Consider the following 19,027-nt stretch of genomic DNA (forward strand, 5'->3'; position numbering starts at 1 on the left):
TTCATCGTATTTTAAGTCAACTTTAGAAGGCAGCTCAAGACATGACTTTTTGGCATTTCTGATGCCCTGTGTTACTCGCTTATCCTCGGATGTACACTTCTCTGGGGGGTGGGGGCCACTTTGAAATATGAAGCCACACTCATTGTCGCTTATCGCCAGGATGCTCCTTTGAGAGTGGCAGTATGCTCTACAAGTAAATATTAATTAATTCATTCATTCAGGTCCTTGAAGAAATCTCAGGAAAGGTTGTTGAATATACTAGGCCACTGGCAAGGATTCTGGATTTAGCAGAGGGGGCACATTTGAGGAAGATTCCAGTGAATAAGGAATTATAAAGGCTTGGAGTCAGTGGGCAATTTGTTTCTTAGGAAACGCAAATGCAGGCCTTTACGTTTGTGACTGAGAACTATGGAGTACTGCCAGTTCTCGGTCCACCAGGCAGTAATTTATTAAGGAGTTCACAGCACAACAAGTTCGCCTGAGAGAGTAGAACAGCATTAGCAGACTTTTCTTGTAACAGACTGATTATAGACTTGAGACAAATGCTAAGCTCACCCAGGAATGAACATGAACATTGGCTCTGCATATATCCAAAAGATCAGCTGTGCATGATGTGCGAGGACACCACCCTGTTATTCTCTGTAAACTTAAAATACCAGCTTAAAAGTGTTATGGAGCTGCCCAAGGGCAGCGTTAGGACCATATAAAATAATAAGCAAAATAACAACAGCATTTCTGTGCAGTGGTTGGGTGCAGTTTGTAGCCTCAGTACGAGATAGTGGCTGGTGTCAGTAAACTGTAATAGCAATGCTTGGCACAGGAGTATGACATTTTAGCTTTATATAAATTTCAGAAGAACACTGTCTAAAAGACTAAGTAAGCCTTTTTCATCATCAACAAGAACAACATAGTCATAAATTAACTGTTCCTGAAGGAAAACACAAAACGTAAACATACAAAACACATTTGACAGATATCTGGGTTCACACACTTCTATCAACAAAATATATACTATGTTCATGCATCATCTTGATCAATGTAGGGGTATACACTGTAATCGCTGTGGGAAGACTAGTGGTAAGGGGATAAATCATGGAGAGAAGGCGGGAAGGGTATAGAAGGAGCAAAAACCTCCCTCTACCATGTTACAAGCAATATTCGTCACTCGAGGTAGTAGAAGCTATTCTCAAAACAATGTTAGACAAATTACATACCAGTTGTGTAGAACAAACATCACAAAGTGAAAAAAAAGTATTAAACGCATGCAAGTTTTAAGAATAATCATTATTGATTTACATACATTTGATGTTGTTCGGGTGTACTTTGAAGAAGATTTATCTCTCACAAGATCGGACTGAAAAGGGAATGACCGCAACAGAGAAAATAAATAAGATAAAGCAAATAAAATACGGTGAATACATGTCTGGCACCGACACTGCACAAGGGATGTTGGGTAATCTTACTTGCTACACATATTACTGTACACTAATATCTAATTAGTATGTGGTCAAGACATCGTGAACACTAATAAAACACTTACATTCGTTACAGGCACTTCGCAAATCCCATGCTTAAATGTCTAATTAGATACTTTGGAACAGCTGTATCAGATCGCCGAGGTGCATGCCACAATAACATTGTTGTACTGTGGGAGCGATAGGAAAGGAGTAACTAAGAGTCAGAGGTACAGGATGGATGAAGAAGAATGTCATGCCACAGATGTGCGTATGTGGACCCACATTCAAGTCAAAGCAGCGGCAGGGACTTTAAGAGTAAAGTTATGCCAGCATAAACAAAATCTTAAGAGCCGTCTCAAAATTTGCATGAGGACCGGGAGTGGCCAGAGGCGCAAGAGAAGATATTTGAAAGCACGAGCCTATAAGCAGTCTCGTTTCCAAATGTGTCAGAGGAACTACTGTGCCGGTCAGTGCATCACACATCTAGACTCTAGAGAAACACAAGGAAGGGTGATGCAGGGCCTCTCTTTTTTACTTCACCACTATCTTTCTTGCCGCCCGATCTACTTTCCAATCTACTGACGCTATAAACTAAAGGTCACTTCAGAGCACCACAGTCAAGATATCCCTTGCCTCGTCCATAGCAGTGTCTATGCCTGTTTGGAGCTGTGGTCAGGATTTGATGCTATTCGTGTATGAATGAACAGGGTTACCGGTCCATATGACTTTCTTCTCACCACCCGTTGTGTTTGCCCCAGGTCACTGATACTGAGCAAGGCTGAGCGCTAAACTAGGGCGCGCCGCCAATATGGCGGGCACACCGGTCACCGGGGGCAAGGAGGAGGTGGGAGCACTCCCACCTCCCCTGAGGGTACAATAGTGGGTGTGAACCGGAAGCAGTTTAGTGCTCTCAATAAAAAAAAAAAATCACATGCTAGGTTTCCTATGTAGGCTATGCTAAGCGGTCGGAATTGAAAGTCTGATTTCAATTTTCCTCGAGTAAATACAACTGGTACTATGCTTGGTGCTCTTAATTGTAATATGATTCTCAATATGCCGCACCTAATGCAAATGGCGCGATGCAGGCTATGCTAAGCGGTTTGAAAAGTCTGATTTCAATATTCTTCAGGTAAATGAACTGGTGCTATGCTAGGCACTCTTAATTAGTAATATGATTTTCAATGTTCCTTCACTTAATGCAAAGGGCACTATGCTAGGCGGTCTCATGGAAAGTCACATGCAATGTTCCTTATGTAATGGAACTGAGGCTATACTAAGCAGTCAGAATTGAAAGTCTGATGTCAATGTAAAGTTTAAAAGCCCTGCTTCAGGTCAACCGGCAAGGTGTATATACAGTATATTACCCGTTATTCTTGTAGTCCCACAAACAGAGCCTTGCGAATGTGAACATATCCTTGTTTATTAAAGCGTGAAGACAGCCTGGTTAGGTCGCTCTAATAACAGAATGGTAGAAGCATGACTGCTTACTATGGGCATTACATCAAGGCATTTCAAACTGGGGTGATGTCACGTCAATATACTACAAGTCTATTAATGTCAGTCTAGAAAGGCGCCTGCCCCTGTGTTGTCACTTACATCCATTATCAGTACTAATGTCACTGCATCCCAGACCTCGTGGTCACACCTTCAAGGAGTGCCAGATGCAAGTGGGTGCTGTTACGAATATGAATTAGGAGTCTGTAGTCAAGTAGCATCTATGCACCCATCGCAGGTACACGTATGCATTGGAAGCTGGTTAGGTCACCCTATAGCTCTGCACCTGTGTGCTGGTACACGTACACAAGTTATGCCTGTGGATTGTCGCAGTACATATGAACCCTTAGTGCATATACTTATGATGAGTTATGCATTATCTCGGCACCCTTGTGCCTGAACGCTGAGGTATTGGGATGTCCGTGTCATGTCACACGGTACCGATGCACCCTTTGTGCTTGTGCAATCAAGCTTTATATGCCTGGTGTTCGTCACTCCCTTTGTGCTTGCACACTTATCCTATTAATGTATTGTGCCACACAGTACCTCAGCGCCCTGGTGCCCGAACACTTATGCAGTGGATGTCCGGGTTTGTATCACGGTACCTATGCTTGGGTGCATTGCGGCATTAGATGCCCAGGTCGTATCATGTAAGACCTACGCACCCTGTGTTTTTACACTTTTCACACTAGATACGTATGGGGTGACGCACAGTACCTATGCATAAGTTTTCCTTGCGCATTCGATATCCGCAATGTCACATCGTACCTCTGCAACCGGGGGTGGGGGTGGAAATGAGGTAGTCGACGGGCCAGGCATGCAAACCGCATCTTTTACCCAAAGGATAGGAGCACTAATCATCTATGTTTTAGGTTCCTCTATGTATGGGGGATCCATGAAGGTGACACCTGTGAGGTGACCCACCATGCAATGACGCGAGCTGTAAGGGCCGGTTCTGCTACGTGGCGATGGGTCACGCCTCACGGTCGTTCAGTTCAAGAGTCATGGGTTTCGCCATTCACAACGCCGGGTTGGATTAGGCGGACTTGCTGTAGCCCATTGGGTCTGTTTCACATATATCGCAAGTTTCTTTATTTTGTGACTCAGGGAGAATTTTTGCATCAGTACACTGTTACATAGTATCATGTGCAGTAGTGTCGGTTTTAGTCATCAGTAGGGAAATACACTGACGGATGTTTTATTTTCATGTTTGCATGCAGTTTCACAAGGCCATGGGGCGTAAGTTGGGAACAAGAATAGAGTTTCATGGACAGGGCACTGTGCATGGGGCAATGAAGGGACCTGGTGAGCCATGCATTAAAAAGACAGTAAGGGAAGACCAGCAATCCTGATCCTGCTCCTAGGGGGTAACGACCCGACTCGCTTGGGACGAAGGGTTAGTTGAGTTTAGGGGCAAGCAAGTTACAGGGCATGACCTTCCTAGTGGGCTGAGGGGAAGGACAGATAGTCGGGCAACTATGCTGTCCTGTTGCGGTAAGGACATGATTGGTAAATATAGTCTTCGGTCCTTAGCGGTCAGAACCATGTAACTCCATGGGCAGTGACAGCCGGTAGGTAGGCTGTCGGGGTGCAGGGGCCGGGGGAGATGCTCTTCCCAGTGGGCCTGTGGCCACCCTCGCACGCACATCAGGGCACAAGTATGCAGAGTTTTGCAGCCAGGGGTTTATGGGGTTTAAGGCACAGGCCGTGGGGGTGGAGGGTGGGGGGGTGGTAACTGGGGGAGAAAAGCCGTCCGATAAGCTACTCCGGCGGAGTAATTTTTAGTTTGCTGTGATCTAGAGGCTGCAAGTCATTGACCTTGCCATGGGCTCTAGAGGGGACACACAGAAAGTAAATATAGGCATTGTTAGATTTACGGTAGGAGTGTCGTGTGTATTAGAGTTTAAGGTTAGCCACGTTACATCATCTGTCCAACAATGTATCCAGACTTTCTTCGTAATTGCACATAATGTGAATAAATAATGTGTTTTAATTTTTTTAATAAATACGGCTGGGGGTTTACACCCCCTAATCAGAAAATTGGTGTGGTCGTATTAATTGCCTTGAAGGAGGGAGGGAGACCCCATCCATCCATACAAGGGCTGCGGGTACAAAAGGTAAATAGAGGACTTGGGGAGTATCAGGCCATATCATGTTGCGCCGTTAGTGGACAGCCGCAAAGCTCACCATCTGTCCGTGTCTGGCACTCTAACAATATTCTCACTCCTGCTGCCTTGTCCTGTTGCGAATTCCTCTGAGCTCGAGGTCTGCTAGATCCACCACTCACTGACCTAGCCTCACTTGAACCCAGGCCACTGGTTCTCGACAGTGTTTGCTGCAACAAGTGAAGCGAGGAGGGGGTAGAGGGCTGCTGCACCTGTGCTCTGCTGCCGCAGGCCTATTCTTCTCTTTGTGTCTCCTCCTGTCCTACTTGGACAACCAGGCCACTGCTATCTTGCCACAGATGCACAGCTAGACTCACCAACAGAATCACCAGTTATCCAAGCTTCTCCTCACCGCTCCTAGCCCGCTCTGAGCAATCTTCTGATGCAGTGACATATTACTGAGAGTTCCCAGGGCAATTTTCATCCATATTAGAAGGATGATATACTTTGGGGGCCAAAGTGGTGAGGAGTTCTGGAATCACACACTTGACACCATGTTCGGCTTATCTATGCCCCTCTCTATGCCTAGCCAAGACCTCGTGAGAATGTGCAATTTGCGATTCGGTCATTAGCACTTATATAGCATTGCAGAGTACATACACATTTGCAAACCAGTCAATGAGGACATTGCACAGCTTTATTTTAAAGTGGGTCTTCGTATCTAGGGCCCTAAAGGTTTTCAAAATGCTAATGCAGTGTGGTTCAACCATGGTGCTGGGTCAGCAGTCATCCCACTTGCAGGGCATTTGTATGAGACCAATAATACCAACAAATTAAAAAAAGATTACATAGCCTACAGGAACCCTGAAAATGCTGAGTGTTTGCCACGCTTAGGACTGCATGTGGACACCCCTGCACTTTGTTGCTTTACTCTGCTGACTGCTAAGCACAAGCTACCCCCAAGCACCAATCAGTCGGTTTTGAAGATTTTGTGTAGAAGAAGCAGAATCACTAAAAAGCGGTCTATTCCAGCCCGTAAATAAGGCATCAACCTGTCACTGTTGCTACCAGTGAACCCAAAGACCATTTATTATCTGCCCAAAAAAAGAACGAGAAGGCTATCATCATACTCCGGTACTTGCATTCTTGGCTTGTAATAAAGGTCACAGTGCTTCTATATATCTACAGCAAAACAAATGGCCCAGGAGCAAGTTCAGCTTGCATGGAGCAAAAGGCCACACTAAACTGAGTGAGGGTTAGTATCACCATCACACAGTTCAAGATAAGTAAACATGCATTTGAAAACAAATTCATTTAAAATGACTTAATATCATAAAATATTGCCCAAAGCATAATGAATTAAAAAAAATTACATTTCGTCTGTGGTTAAAATGGTATTGCAAAGATGGAAAGAAACTGTTTCTCGAGGCATACATCAGGCACCAAAAACACAACATGCTGTTATTTTTGGTACACACCACAAGATCTCGCCTTCTGGAGGTACTGTCTCTGCTTCGGTGTCCCCCACTCACATCCAAATATGAGCTCTTAGGAATAAAATACAGGGTTATAATTGACAACCTAGGGTAACTAACGCAACGCTCAGCTTTCATTTAAATCAGTGGAGAATGGATTGCCTTCTACGTGTCACATACACTAAGATTTAAGTGCCAAGCATATTTTAGCCACGACGAAAAGCAAACCTGCAAAAGCATAGGTCAACAAAACTCAAGCAGTAACGTTGCGATTAGGTCATTTCTCTTCTACATGCCTTCCCCCAATACAGCACCTTGTCAAAAGAATTAGAACTTAATAAATCATTTCACATGCACATTTGACGGCTAATGAAGTATATATAGAAATGAATGAACAGGGACCTGCTAGGCAATACTGGCCATGTCAGTTCTGAGGGACGATTTTCAACGTCCATCAAATCTCCTGTACCATATTCCACGTGGATTTCCACACCCATGTTTTCTCATGATTGAGTGGTTAGTGCAACAGCTCCACCTGTCCTGCTTGCATCTCAATACTACTTCTACTGGTCACTCTTGAGGTCTTGATAGCTGGACAAATAACGATGACAGTGTACAACATCTGCACTGCTTTTCTAAGCTAAATTAGCTGCAGATAAACGTGCAAGTGATGTTGTGGATCCGGTGATCAACTGCTGAAGACACCATTTACAACAAAACTGTACTGTGAGGCTAGCTTTAGGATGGCTTTGTGTCCATCCTTCTGTAAAGCACAGAATAGTAAAACTGTTAGCGTGTAGTCTTTTTGAAAAACAATATACACAGTAACAGTCCAAGACTAATCCTCAGGTGGTACCATTTCCTTACTTCTTCATGTTCTGGTGGCCCACCACTTCCTGCTTAGATGAGCCCTGCTATTTGCATTCTACATATGTACACAACCGTGTACTTAACATATTACAGGTTGGTATAAAGTTTAAAGTGAAGTGATCCAACAAGAAGAAATGTTATGGTTGTTGGTGAATTACAGGTTATGTTTAAGGTACTATTAACATAAATAAGCAACAACTTGTTAAAAATGTACAAATTATTAATTTGAGAGTGCCTCATGTACACAGATTTGCAAACATGACCTCAGTCTGACAGATTAACAGAAACCGGTTTACACCACACATGAATGGCAGCCTACGGCCCCATGTAAAAGGCATGTACATTTATATGTTTTTAATAGAAAACCGAGCTTGAAATTATGCTTAATTTCTGTAGTCCAGTTCACAAGAGAACGCAGCTTCGGTGGCATGGCCGCCCAGGACAGTCATTTCTCTAATGCACCACCAATTTCGTTAGCTCAAGACACCGCTTGGCCTTCCAGAACAACCATTTAATGATATAGCCTGCTACGCACGCACGCATTATGCCCTCAGCTTACAATGCCATTCCCACAGAATGCCACGCAAGGTCATTGAATCTAATCTGGGTAAATACTTGTCTGCAGTTTATGAAACTAAATATGTCTGTCTATCCAAGACTCCTCTTCCTGTATGTTGACTAGATCTTGACACTGCTCTGGTATATACCTAAAATACTTAAGGAGTCATAGTAGTACTTGTTTAAATATTCTTAATACACGTTTTAAAAAGAATGGATGCATTTGTAAGGCTTATAGGAATGTACCACTTTTCCTCCAATATGGTAACTGGAGGAATACTGTTTATGTAATCAGTACATTGTGGCATACATGCAGTAAGAATGCATGCTTGTCATTCTTTATATCGATAAAGAGAGTTACAAACATTTATATGTTGATCACCTTTTCTCACAAAAACAGAGAGTAGAACGTAGTCTTGCCCCAAAGCCTACTGTTGAAACAGTTACAGAAGTGTTGCGCAATAGCTAATGAAGCCACTGATGGTAAACTCCACTATGGGACCAGGTGAGGTGCCCCAGCTCAACACAGAAAACTGGGGATTGTATGAAAGCCAATGTGTAGAAAGCAGTGGAGTTAACGCTGAGTCATTTGAAATAAAATGCACGACATGCATCAACATAGGCAAACAAAATACCTAAGTAAAATACTAACCCTGTGACCACTGATACTGCGAGAAGAAGGACCAGTTTCCTAATAAATTAAATCAGAACAAAGTCAATTTAACTACAATAATTCAGAAAAAAAGATTTATAAACGCAAAAATGAATAATATATAATCAGCAAAGTAACAAACCATGTAAGGACGGTGACTGGATCGATTGGTATACTTGGCTCGCTCTGAATCTTCCTGACAAAGAACAGAGTACAGGAATTTTGAGCAACTGGATGAAGATGCATCATGCACAGAAACATTTAACATACTTTCTCCATCGCTTCCCCACCATAAAACTACATGCAAAGAAAGCCGGGTGTTAAATTATTCACAGATTAGAATACCAGATCAGCACACTTCAACAATTCCCTTTACAGTTTTACTGACTCCAAATGGAAATGAGACTGAACCTGCAAACCATCTAAATCAGACTACCTTCCAACAGACTAGTGAAGTTAGGGGAGTCGGATTGGCATCAACTGAAGGAGAGTACTTTGCCTGGTCTCTATCCTGCTGTAGCTGTAGAACTTTACAACTGTCACACTGTTGCAATCCTAACTCTCACAGGAGCAGATAGTGTTAGACAAATGTCTTATAGATTACATGCAAATCTGAAGCAATGTGTCCATAAGAGAAAATATTTCAACTCCAAAGAAAAACTTGCTCAAAGTAAGCCACAAAGGTCTTTAATTCCGAAACCTTCAAATCACTTTTTGCAAGATTTGCACGCTACAGGTAATGCTGCATCATTAGGTTTAATGAAAATACAGGTACAAAGACCGTAAAAGACAAAAGGTCTCAAGGTCATATCGGTTCAATCTTTGGATGAATGTCTATGGCTATAGAAGAATGTGGGGGGTTAGCACTGCAGATCCTACAAAACTATCAGTATTTTCAAAATACGATAACAATTTTAATAGGTATATGATTTAAACTTATTAGAACGTTATAGACTGTCTCATCTGAAAAAAGTCTTTCTACCAGCTCTTTCTAAGGTTGTGAATGGACGTGCAGCTGCCTCCTTGACCTGTGGTTGTGTGAGCCAGTGTGTCTAAGCTGAAAATATTTAAACCGCTCTTTCTCCAGAATCTGTTACAAGTTTTTAACATAAATGGATTGTCTGATATTGTCATTTAAATAAAGGTCTATCAATCTGAAAGAGCCCTGGGAATCTCCACACCCAAAACTGATGCTTGTCCAGTCCCATCAGGTAAAAGTCAGTGGTTTTTCTTTTATTGCTAGAGTTAAAAGGTGACAGATGTAAGACATACCCTTATATCGCACAATATTATCGCATACCTCCGGTGTTGCCGTAGAAATTGTCGACACATCAAGATTATGGCATCTGTCGCTTAGGAATCCACAGAACCTCTGCCAGCGCACATGCTGTTAAATTTGTTTTCTATTAATTACCAGATCTTCAACATTTTATCTTGCAACCATTCTACAATAATCTGAATTGCGCTGCTTCATAGTAGCAGTGTATATTTGCAAACTCCAGACTTCCTGTCTCGGATGAGTGTGGTAGATTTGGTTGCATAATCATGGCTTTTCCCCTCCCCATGTATAGTCCGTACATGAATCCTGCAGGGGTCAGTTTACTTTTCTGAAACGGAAGTGGGAGAGCTTGAAACGTGTACATGAATCTTGGGGAGAATGGTCATTTTGAGTGAAGATATTCTGCCAAGACATTGCATGGAGGCTCCAGGAAATAGTTTAGTTTTCAGTAGTTTTAAGTATTTAGAATATTAAAACTAATAATAATAAAGCAACTTCTAAAGGGCAATGGCTACACTATACAGTGTGTCCCCTCGCTGGGACCAGACCTATCAAGGCTGAAGCAGAGTGCTAAAAGGAGCAGAGGCTCACCAGGAGCCTACCCTAAGAAGATCTAAACAGCCAGGTTTTAACCCTATTAGGAAAAGTTGTTTCAGAAGGTTCCATTCTCAGGTGAACCAGCAGGAAATTCCAAATTTTAGTTGCCCAATAGCAAAAAGAGCAGGCCCCTAGCCAGACCCTAAAAACACGAGGAACTGATACTAGGTTGGCCCCAGTGGATCTCAGATTGCATGGAGGATGTTAAGACTGCGCAATAGAGGAAAGGTATTTAGATGCCCTGTCATTAAGAATTTTCTGACAGATGCACATGGCTTTGAAGGCAATTCTTTTCTCCAGTGGTAGCCAATGAAAAGTGGCAAGGGCACCATTGGCTGATGCCCTTCTGGAAGGATTAGTATCAGACGCACTGCGGCATTCTACACCCTTTCGAACGTACTATGGTTTTCCCTGCCGTCAAGGGGGCAGGTCCAAAATCTTTCTCAAGATTTTAGAGGGTCCCAAAACATTTTCCAGCGACACTCCTTATCTGGCTCTGTACGACTTTGAAGTAGTGTCTGGAGAATTCATAAAGGTCTGGGGTTAAGTTGATGCCGAATTATGCCAGTCTTTTCATGTATCATTGGAAGGGAGTATCAGCCGGAAGAGTGGCCACTAGCCATGAACTCCCTGCCAACATCAATCCCATTGACTTACTGAGGTTAACCTAAGCCCCGCCGTAGCTTTGTACGCCTCTAGTAGAGGGATCGGCTCCTGCTAGATGACCTGAGACTTAATGAAAGATAGTAAAATATTGGCGAAGGCAGACACCTTAAAGTTGTCTTGATGAAAGGGAGTGCCCTGAACGTCCCCTCACTCTTATTTTTGTAGTAACGGTCCTAGATAAAGGGTGACATTAATCAAGGAGAGAGTGTAACCCTGCTTAGTGCCCCTTTAGATCTCTATCACAGGGAAGTTGCGACCATTTACCTAGATCTTTACCCAAGTAGAGGAATATAGTGCATTGATCCCGTTTCTAAGCCTATTGCCCCGTATGGATCTAAAGGGTGTAGCCTCATCATGCCCCAGACAGACAATCATATCAAGGGTATTTTCAGCATCGAACAGCAGCAGAACTGCCCTCATATGTTAATTCTTGGCTAGGTCAATTAGATAAAGAGCTCTCTTTGTGCTGGCACAGGTAGACCTATATGGAATAAAATCGGTTTTATCCACATGTATCAATAGTGGGTGATATAGCCTACAGGTAGTCTGTCAAACGTTACCAAAATATTTCACCTCTATGTTTAAAGAGATTGGGCTGAATGAGCAGCATCTGTAAGGATCCTGGTTGGGTTTGGGGATTAGGGTGACTGTCACCTCAGACATGGCCCAAGAGGGGCCAGAGACTTTCTTAAAACGCCACTTATTTATCCTTTTTTGTTTGATGAAATATACCAAGGCAAACAGCATTTGCCACACATTTCCCCCCAAAGGTGACTTGAGGTAAAAAAGTACAATAGCATGCATAATTGCATTTATGTTCTGTTGATTTAATCAATTTTTCTTGTCAGTGGTGTTTTAAAAAATTACATACGACACATTTTGTCAAACTTTCCAATATTCCCAGGTCCCAAGTGTGGCTGAAACCAAGTGAAGCCATAAGGGCAAACTGTACAAAGAATCTAAATAACAAGACTCACAGTAGAGTTGATGTCCTACAGAATATACGCCGATCTCCACGCAAGCAACGATTTTAGAATACATGTAAAATCAAGGCACACAAACAGAAATACGTATTGTATGACTCACATTTAAGATTATAAAATGATCTAAAGTTCAATGTAGTGCAACTTTCATTAAGTTTACCAAATCCAGAAGAACGGTGTTGTTATTAAGGTGGCTCCTTTCTATATTACTAAGCACCGAGAATCCATGTCTAAGTGATCACAAATGCAACAATATTTTCTTAATACCAGATTAATAGTTGAGCCAACACACAGCACAGCAATTCATGAAGATATCCACAAGGGTTTAGTGCGTCACACCATGTGTTCCAAGTTAGTAAAACTTCACAACAACCCAACTCATTAGTTTTATAAGTGAACTGGCACATGCACAACAGGCACATTTGGCCTACCATCCATTTTTGGATCTGTCCCCATTTTCTATCATGTGAACGATGAGAAAGCTACAAACAGGTAATAAAAAGGGCATGTTTTAACAAGTGGATGCTACATAGCTTCAATATTTGATGCCTTACAAGTGACTATGACAGAGCATGATACACCAACATTACATTTCATAGGTATGAGAGGAAAGACGCAAGTCCAGCTTAAGAAGCAGTGCAAAATGCACCCATGGTATTAAAATGCAACCAGAAATGTATATTATGTAGATTTTTACCATTTAATATTATCACATATTACTATATGATAGCCATGATTGCGTAAAAAGCAAACCATTAGTACTTCAGGGAGTGGAGTAAAGGCAATAGGTAAAACACGTTGCTTTGCATTCATATCACAACACCTATGCAAGCGGCAGCTCAATTAATGTCACTTGTAATGGGGAGCACTAATCAAACTAGACTCTTTTGAAAATGTATATACACATCACAAAGAGGCAGCCTACCACAAATGCACACCAGATGGTTACCTAGTGAGCCAATGTAATCAACCCCGCATCAAATTCAAAGAAAAAAACACAAAATAAAAAAAATGGAAATGGAAAATCATGGGATGGCAATTGTTCAATTAGGTGAGAGCATCAACTGTTGTCAGCTATTCTATATCATCCCTGGCACACTCATACAATTGAAACTGAATGTGTGTAAGTTATGGTTCGTGTTGGGAAACAACATTACTAATTCAGAGCCAAGCACTACTAATAATAAAGTAAAAGCCAGCCAGTAATGTGCTCTTTTACAACCAAACAATAGAGCTGGTTACACAACCACTTAATTATCTCCCTCACGCTCTTTAAAGTAGACCGCATCACACCAACACCATTCCTTCATAATGTACCACTCCTATGCTCCTGCTCAGTATCGGCTATGGGGAAAAGAGTGATCTAGCCGTATGCAAAATTGAGGGCACTGAAAAGGAAATGCGCTCTGCAATTTAACAGTGCAACAAATGTTACAATCTTAAACAACTCAAATACCTGCACCACCACTTTCCATCAGAAAAAGCAAAAGAAAATCTCAGAGGTGTGCACTTTTATAAAATATCATCTTGTCCAACGGACAGTGTGGACAGGAAGCTTCCGACACCTACTTAATCTACTTATCCTGTGAACAAATGTACGTGTCCCTTTCGGTACCACGAAGTGAGCTGACAAATTAAGGCAGCGTTCGCATTTTATGAAAGCTCAGATTGAAGCCTCTTGGATTACGGTAGGGGTCATATTAGATCAACGTACTGATTCTTGAGAAGCTCTGATTTTGCCACAATTCCGCAAATCGACGAAGGAGTTTAAAGTATTCAGAAAGTATTGAGGAAGTAGTAGCTTCGGGTTGGAAAGTCCTGTAAGCCTCGGAGCTCCCACAAACTATCATGTTTGACAGTTATAATGAACTCTATGCCAACATTTTTGCAATCTGGAAAAAGATGGAAATGTACTCCTGACGTTAAGTAAAACGTTTTCTAGGGAGGGGAAAACAGTTTTTTAGGGAAAAGTGAATCTGCAATCGCTCAGCAGATTTTCACGAGCATATGTAAGTGCGCGTTTCTGCTCATGTGAAAATGGAATTCATTAAAGTTTGCTTTGAGTATGACTTCAAGGCATAAATCTGTAAAGTTGTGTTACTTTCTGAAAGATATACATCTGACCCAGTTTAAGAACATATGCTTGTGGGTGCACTTTTGTGACTTGCTTTAACATTGGGGCCACTAATTTAATTTCATCCAAAAGAGTTCAGCACCAATTCTTCATTGATAAAACGATTTGTTAAATATTGGAATGTATCAACTATGGTTTAGTAAATGATGCCTCAAAAGAGTGGCATTTAAAGTTCAGCAACAATATAGTAAAACCTTTTAACAAAGTGCATTTTTGGGGAACATTGTATTTTTTAAGAATTTAAAAAACCTTGCTTTTATGCATATAATCTCAGAACATTAACATAGCTGCCTCTAATTATAACATTTTGCCAACATCTATAATTTTTCAGTTGTAACCCCTGTCAATGCAAGAGCTTTCTTTGGTGATAAATGATTTGCACTAAGGAATCGTACACATATGAATACAAACAATGCTTAACTGGGAGAGAATCCTATTTCACATATCGGTACCGTAGTACTGTATATTGGCAAAGGGTTTGTGCTGCAGGGGACTGGACATACTTGTTGAGTGGCCAATAAACAAGTATGTCCAGTCCCCTGCAGCACAAACCCTTTGCCAAACTAGAGGCAGCTATGTTAATGTTCTGAGATTATATGCATAAAAGCAAGGTTTTATTCTAGCTGCCTCTATTTATAACATTTTGCCAACATCTATAATTTTTCAGCTGTAACCCCTGTCAATGCAAGAGCTTTCTTTGGTGATAAATGATTTGCACTAAGGAATCGTACACATATGAATACAAACAATGCTTAACTGGGTAGTGAAATTTCACTTCTACCAACCACAGCTTACCTTATAACATTGGGCACAAGGTCAGCCCACTTTGGCCATTGGCTTACCTCACCGTTAGTAACTGCATTCTGCTCTTGCACAATGTGCACACCTGAACAATAAGATGCCTCCTTCAGTACCAGCGCGTACTGAAACAATGTGTCATATATCAGCCCAGACATATTGGCCTTGCCAAACCTGGTTTACCTTTTGGAGTTTATAATACTGCCATTTCCTGGCTTTTACTACTTTTGACAACTTCCTGACTAGTTAAGTTTTCATCAAATATTGTGTAAATAAAAAAAAAAAGTACGCAACATTGAAAAAAGGACTAAATGAGGAGCACCACACCGACATCAGATGGAAAACAGCCAAAACCATTTGCATGGAATTAACCACAGCAAAATGATTTAAACCAACGCATGACCTCTCACAGCCTAAACACCTCATTTGCTGACCAGTAACAGTTAATGGAGCCAACCCTTCAAAATCGAAGCAGTCTAACACATGCAAACTCAAGGCCATGTTACTTAGTACAACAAGCATTGGCAACGGGTCTCACCTATGCAAGTGCTGCTGCTGTGCAGCATGGCTAAAACTTTAAAAACAACTTTAAACCAAAGTCAGCACTGACTGAGCTATAGTGTTTGTCTTTTTTAATTGCCGGTTGGTAGCAGGACAGGCATTAATAACCTTCATGGTGCACATAATCCCTCCTTCCCTCCGAGAGACCTTCCATCAGCAAATAATAAGAAAAATCTGTTGTGGAACAGTTACATGGCTAAAAACATTGACAAAGCCAATAGGTCACATGATCAAAATCTATAGGGTTTGCCGAATGCTTTTTTTCTGGTAGAAACTAAGGAGGCAAGCAACAACGCAGGATGGGGTGTGAGAGTTGGAGGGGGCAAGCAACAATGCAGGATAGGCCGGGAGGATGGTAAGAGGCAAGCAACAATGTGCGTCATGGCAGGAGGGGGCAGACGACAAAAGGGGACAATGTGGGAGGGACAAGCAAACAGGTGGAGAGTTACAGGAGATGGCAAGCAACTGGACGTTTTGGGGTGGGGGTCAAGCAACAACACAGAGAGACCAAAAACACGTGAGGGACAACACCTACACAGAGAGGGACATGAGAGCGGGAGGAGAGTAGAAGCACACGAGTGAGTGCCTGCTAACACATGCACTCTAACGAAATGCTTCAACAAAAAATTAGCTCAGAAAGTGCCTGCAGTGGAAGGATACGAGTACTTGGGCTGTGCTTCAGGGGACGCACAAACAGGAAGTGAAACAGGCACACGCGGACCAAAGAGAAGCAAGGAATGAAAAGTGATGAAGCCAACCAATGGTATGCAATGGGTGGGATGAAAGCCCACTGTAAAATAACAAAATGTTTTGCAGGCGACAAGCACATGCGTTTCGGTGAAACAAAGAGTACATGGTTGATGTGATGATTTGCCAACTCTGCATGACAAAGTCATCTAATGCCTGAATGAACAGAAAACAATAAAATGGTCAGAACAATACACAACTAAAGTGGAAATGCATTACAATCAAAATGATTTTACCAATAAATGAAAGCAGGATAGTACCCCAAAGGTAAGACAAATCATCAAGATCAAGGTGGGATTTATTTTATGAAGACAAGCTTTAACAAACCCAAGACTAGATGTTACGTGCAAAGTACAGTTTAGTTAATAGGTCAAAACTGTCACCTAATTTCTTCTTATAGTTAACTGTAGCACAATGTTTCCCCTTTTTTCAAGAATATGGCAACACCATTAGAACTATTAAATATAACATATCTGCAACAATCAAAAATCAACATACTGCAGCTTTGCATACAAATAGCAAAATGTATGCATACTAAAAACACAGGCCTCCAAAATCCAATAAACAATAAAGAATACGTAAACTGTGTAATATTGACGTACAATAATATCCAGCTACAAAATTACGGACCGTTTAATGTAACAGAAACAGTCATACATTTGAGAAGATGGAGGTACAGTTAAAGGGACAAACCAATCTTGATGAAACACTATCAAATAACATTGAGGCAAAGAAAGACAACTCATTTACAATAAATGAGGAAATTGCAAATAGGATAGGTTTCTAAGAAAGACATTTTAGAGCACACTAGCTAGTTAGCTCAAATAAAAGCATGCACAAGCAAAGTTATTTTCCTTACAAAAACCTTAAAGTGCAGAGAAAATCAATGCACAACCTAGCAACAACTTGCTAATCATGAGCAAACATTAAGCCATAAACCACTGCAGTAAACTGAACGCTAAATGAACATAACTTGATGCCTAGAAGATGGCTACTATCAAGGTTTAGTCACTTTAACAGGTATTCCAATTAGTCTTTAAGGAGCCTCGATAAACAGTTAGGGAGATTGTCAGATTAAGCCGGTTCTGGAGTGGGTCAAATTTGTGACCAGGGCATATAGAAATTACGGCAACCGGTGTGCTCACAAGCATTTCCGGTTATCAAAAGAATAAGAAGTCACAGCATTTGCAGAAAACCATTTGCCCAATAATGTAGAATGCTGTCCATCTTAAACGTAGTGCTCTTTTTTCCATTCTCGGATAAGTAAGGAGAAAGCAGTCCTTCTCCCTTGGCTCAACACAACAATGTACACGCCTGTAATTAGTGCCACATACTATAGATCCTATACAACATAAACGGGTTATGACCAATCTTTAGGTCGGCAACCCAATAAGCAATAATATTACCTGCACAGAGAAGGCTAGGTCATAAAGATCTCAAATATTGTAAAATTCAAACAATACTGTCATTTCTTCTGGGCAAAACCCTGAGAAATGTTGTTCTATCTTGGAAATGGTAATTAGCAGAAGGGATACTTTGTTATGTGTTTTCCTCCATCAATTGCTAAAACTCATTTTTATTTAACACATGGCAGGAAATTAATTGTGATGACAGGAATGAGTCTTTGGGAAGAGGATTCTAAATATTTCCAACACAAAGATTTACAATAATCACTCTGCATATACACCGCATTAGACTGGGATGCAATTAGTCAATATTGGAATAATAGTTTGATATACCTTTTTTAATACAGCAAGAAACCGACAAATAGACCTCCTTAGAAAGGTTGTATTGTTATTGCATTAAAGTTGTTTAAACACATGGTGAACAGAGACAAATCTGATTTATACAAACTATTGCTGTCAAAATTAAGAAATTGAAGAAGAAAAAAAAGAAGATCTGAACACTTAGATGCTAATCAATAAACGTATGTATTTTTTTATACTGAGCAACACTTGGGGCATGTATATGTTCATTTAAAAAATCAACATGCTGTGTTAAAGAAAAGAGGTAGGTGTTAAAGAAAAGAGGTAGGTGTTAAAACTTGTAACTAATACCTCTTTTTGTTGTCTTTCCAATTCTCGCATTCGTATATCTCTTGCTTCTGCACGAGCTGCTCGCTTGGCTGCAAGTCTTGCTTCAGCCTAAAAGTTAATACAAATTATATTCATTACCACAGAGAATCATGCATTTCTTATGAAACTGCAAGATGAATACCAGTGATTGTAGTACTGCTATTTCAATTGAAGAATCTATTGCCCTGGCTCATAAATTAATGAGTCTCTTGTGGTCCGTTGGGCAGAGAGCAAAAGCACTACACATTGACACATACAATCACAATGGAAAACAGACGTTACTTACTAGTGTAATTTAAGTTTGATCTTCTGTTCGGTCATTACTACTTCATCTTCATAAATGAATATCTTCTATGCACAACAAGTAACAACTATTATGTTTTCCACTTAAGACAATTACATTTAATTGGAACATGGCCACTGCGATATTTTGTGGGATGTATATGCACACCAAATGCAAAGAAAAACATTAGCAAAACTCGAATAGATAGCAACTTTATTTAAGGAATTAAAGAAGGCAAGTAGATTGTGAGTTTAAACTCATGTAGGTTGCAATATATATAAGGGTTTTGAATG

General features: G+C 41.0%; 1 protein-coding gene across 13 annotated transcripts in view; it reads right to left on the bottom strand.

The window, feature by feature from the left end:
- LRRFIP2 (LRR binding FLII interacting protein 2) overlaps positions 1–19,027 on the bottom strand; it is a 415,348-nt gene that overhangs the window by 248,115 nt on the left and 148,206 nt on the right. For 8 of the 13 annotated variants that reach the window (XM_086964761.1, XM_086964764.1, XM_086964759.1 and 5 more), the window contains exons 3-8: positions 18,434–18,520; positions 12,568–12,618; positions 8,754–8,807; positions 8,612–8,650; positions 6,535–6,603; positions 1,301–1,354 (exon numbers count right to left, since the gene is read on the bottom strand). In XM_086964761.1, coding sequence (XP_086820887.1) covers positions 1,301–1,354; positions 6,535–6,603; positions 8,612–8,650; positions 8,754–8,807; positions 12,568–12,618; positions 18,434–18,520 — 354 coding nt within the window. The remainder of the gene's footprint in view (positions 1–1,300; positions 1,355–6,534; positions 6,604–8,611; positions 8,651–8,753; positions 8,808–12,567; positions 12,619–18,433; positions 18,521–19,027) is intronic. The other 5 variants (XM_086964773.1, XM_086964772.1, XM_086964770.1 and 2 more) reach the window with 2 other exon arrangements.

The sequence above is a fragment of the Lissotriton vulgaris genome, chromosome 4_1 (genome assembly GCF_964263255.1).
Source record: "Lissotriton vulgaris chromosome 4_1, aLisVul1.2, whole genome shotgun sequence".
Taxonomy (NCBI): domain Eukaryota; kingdom Metazoa; phylum Chordata; class Amphibia; order Caudata; family Salamandridae; genus Lissotriton; species Lissotriton vulgaris.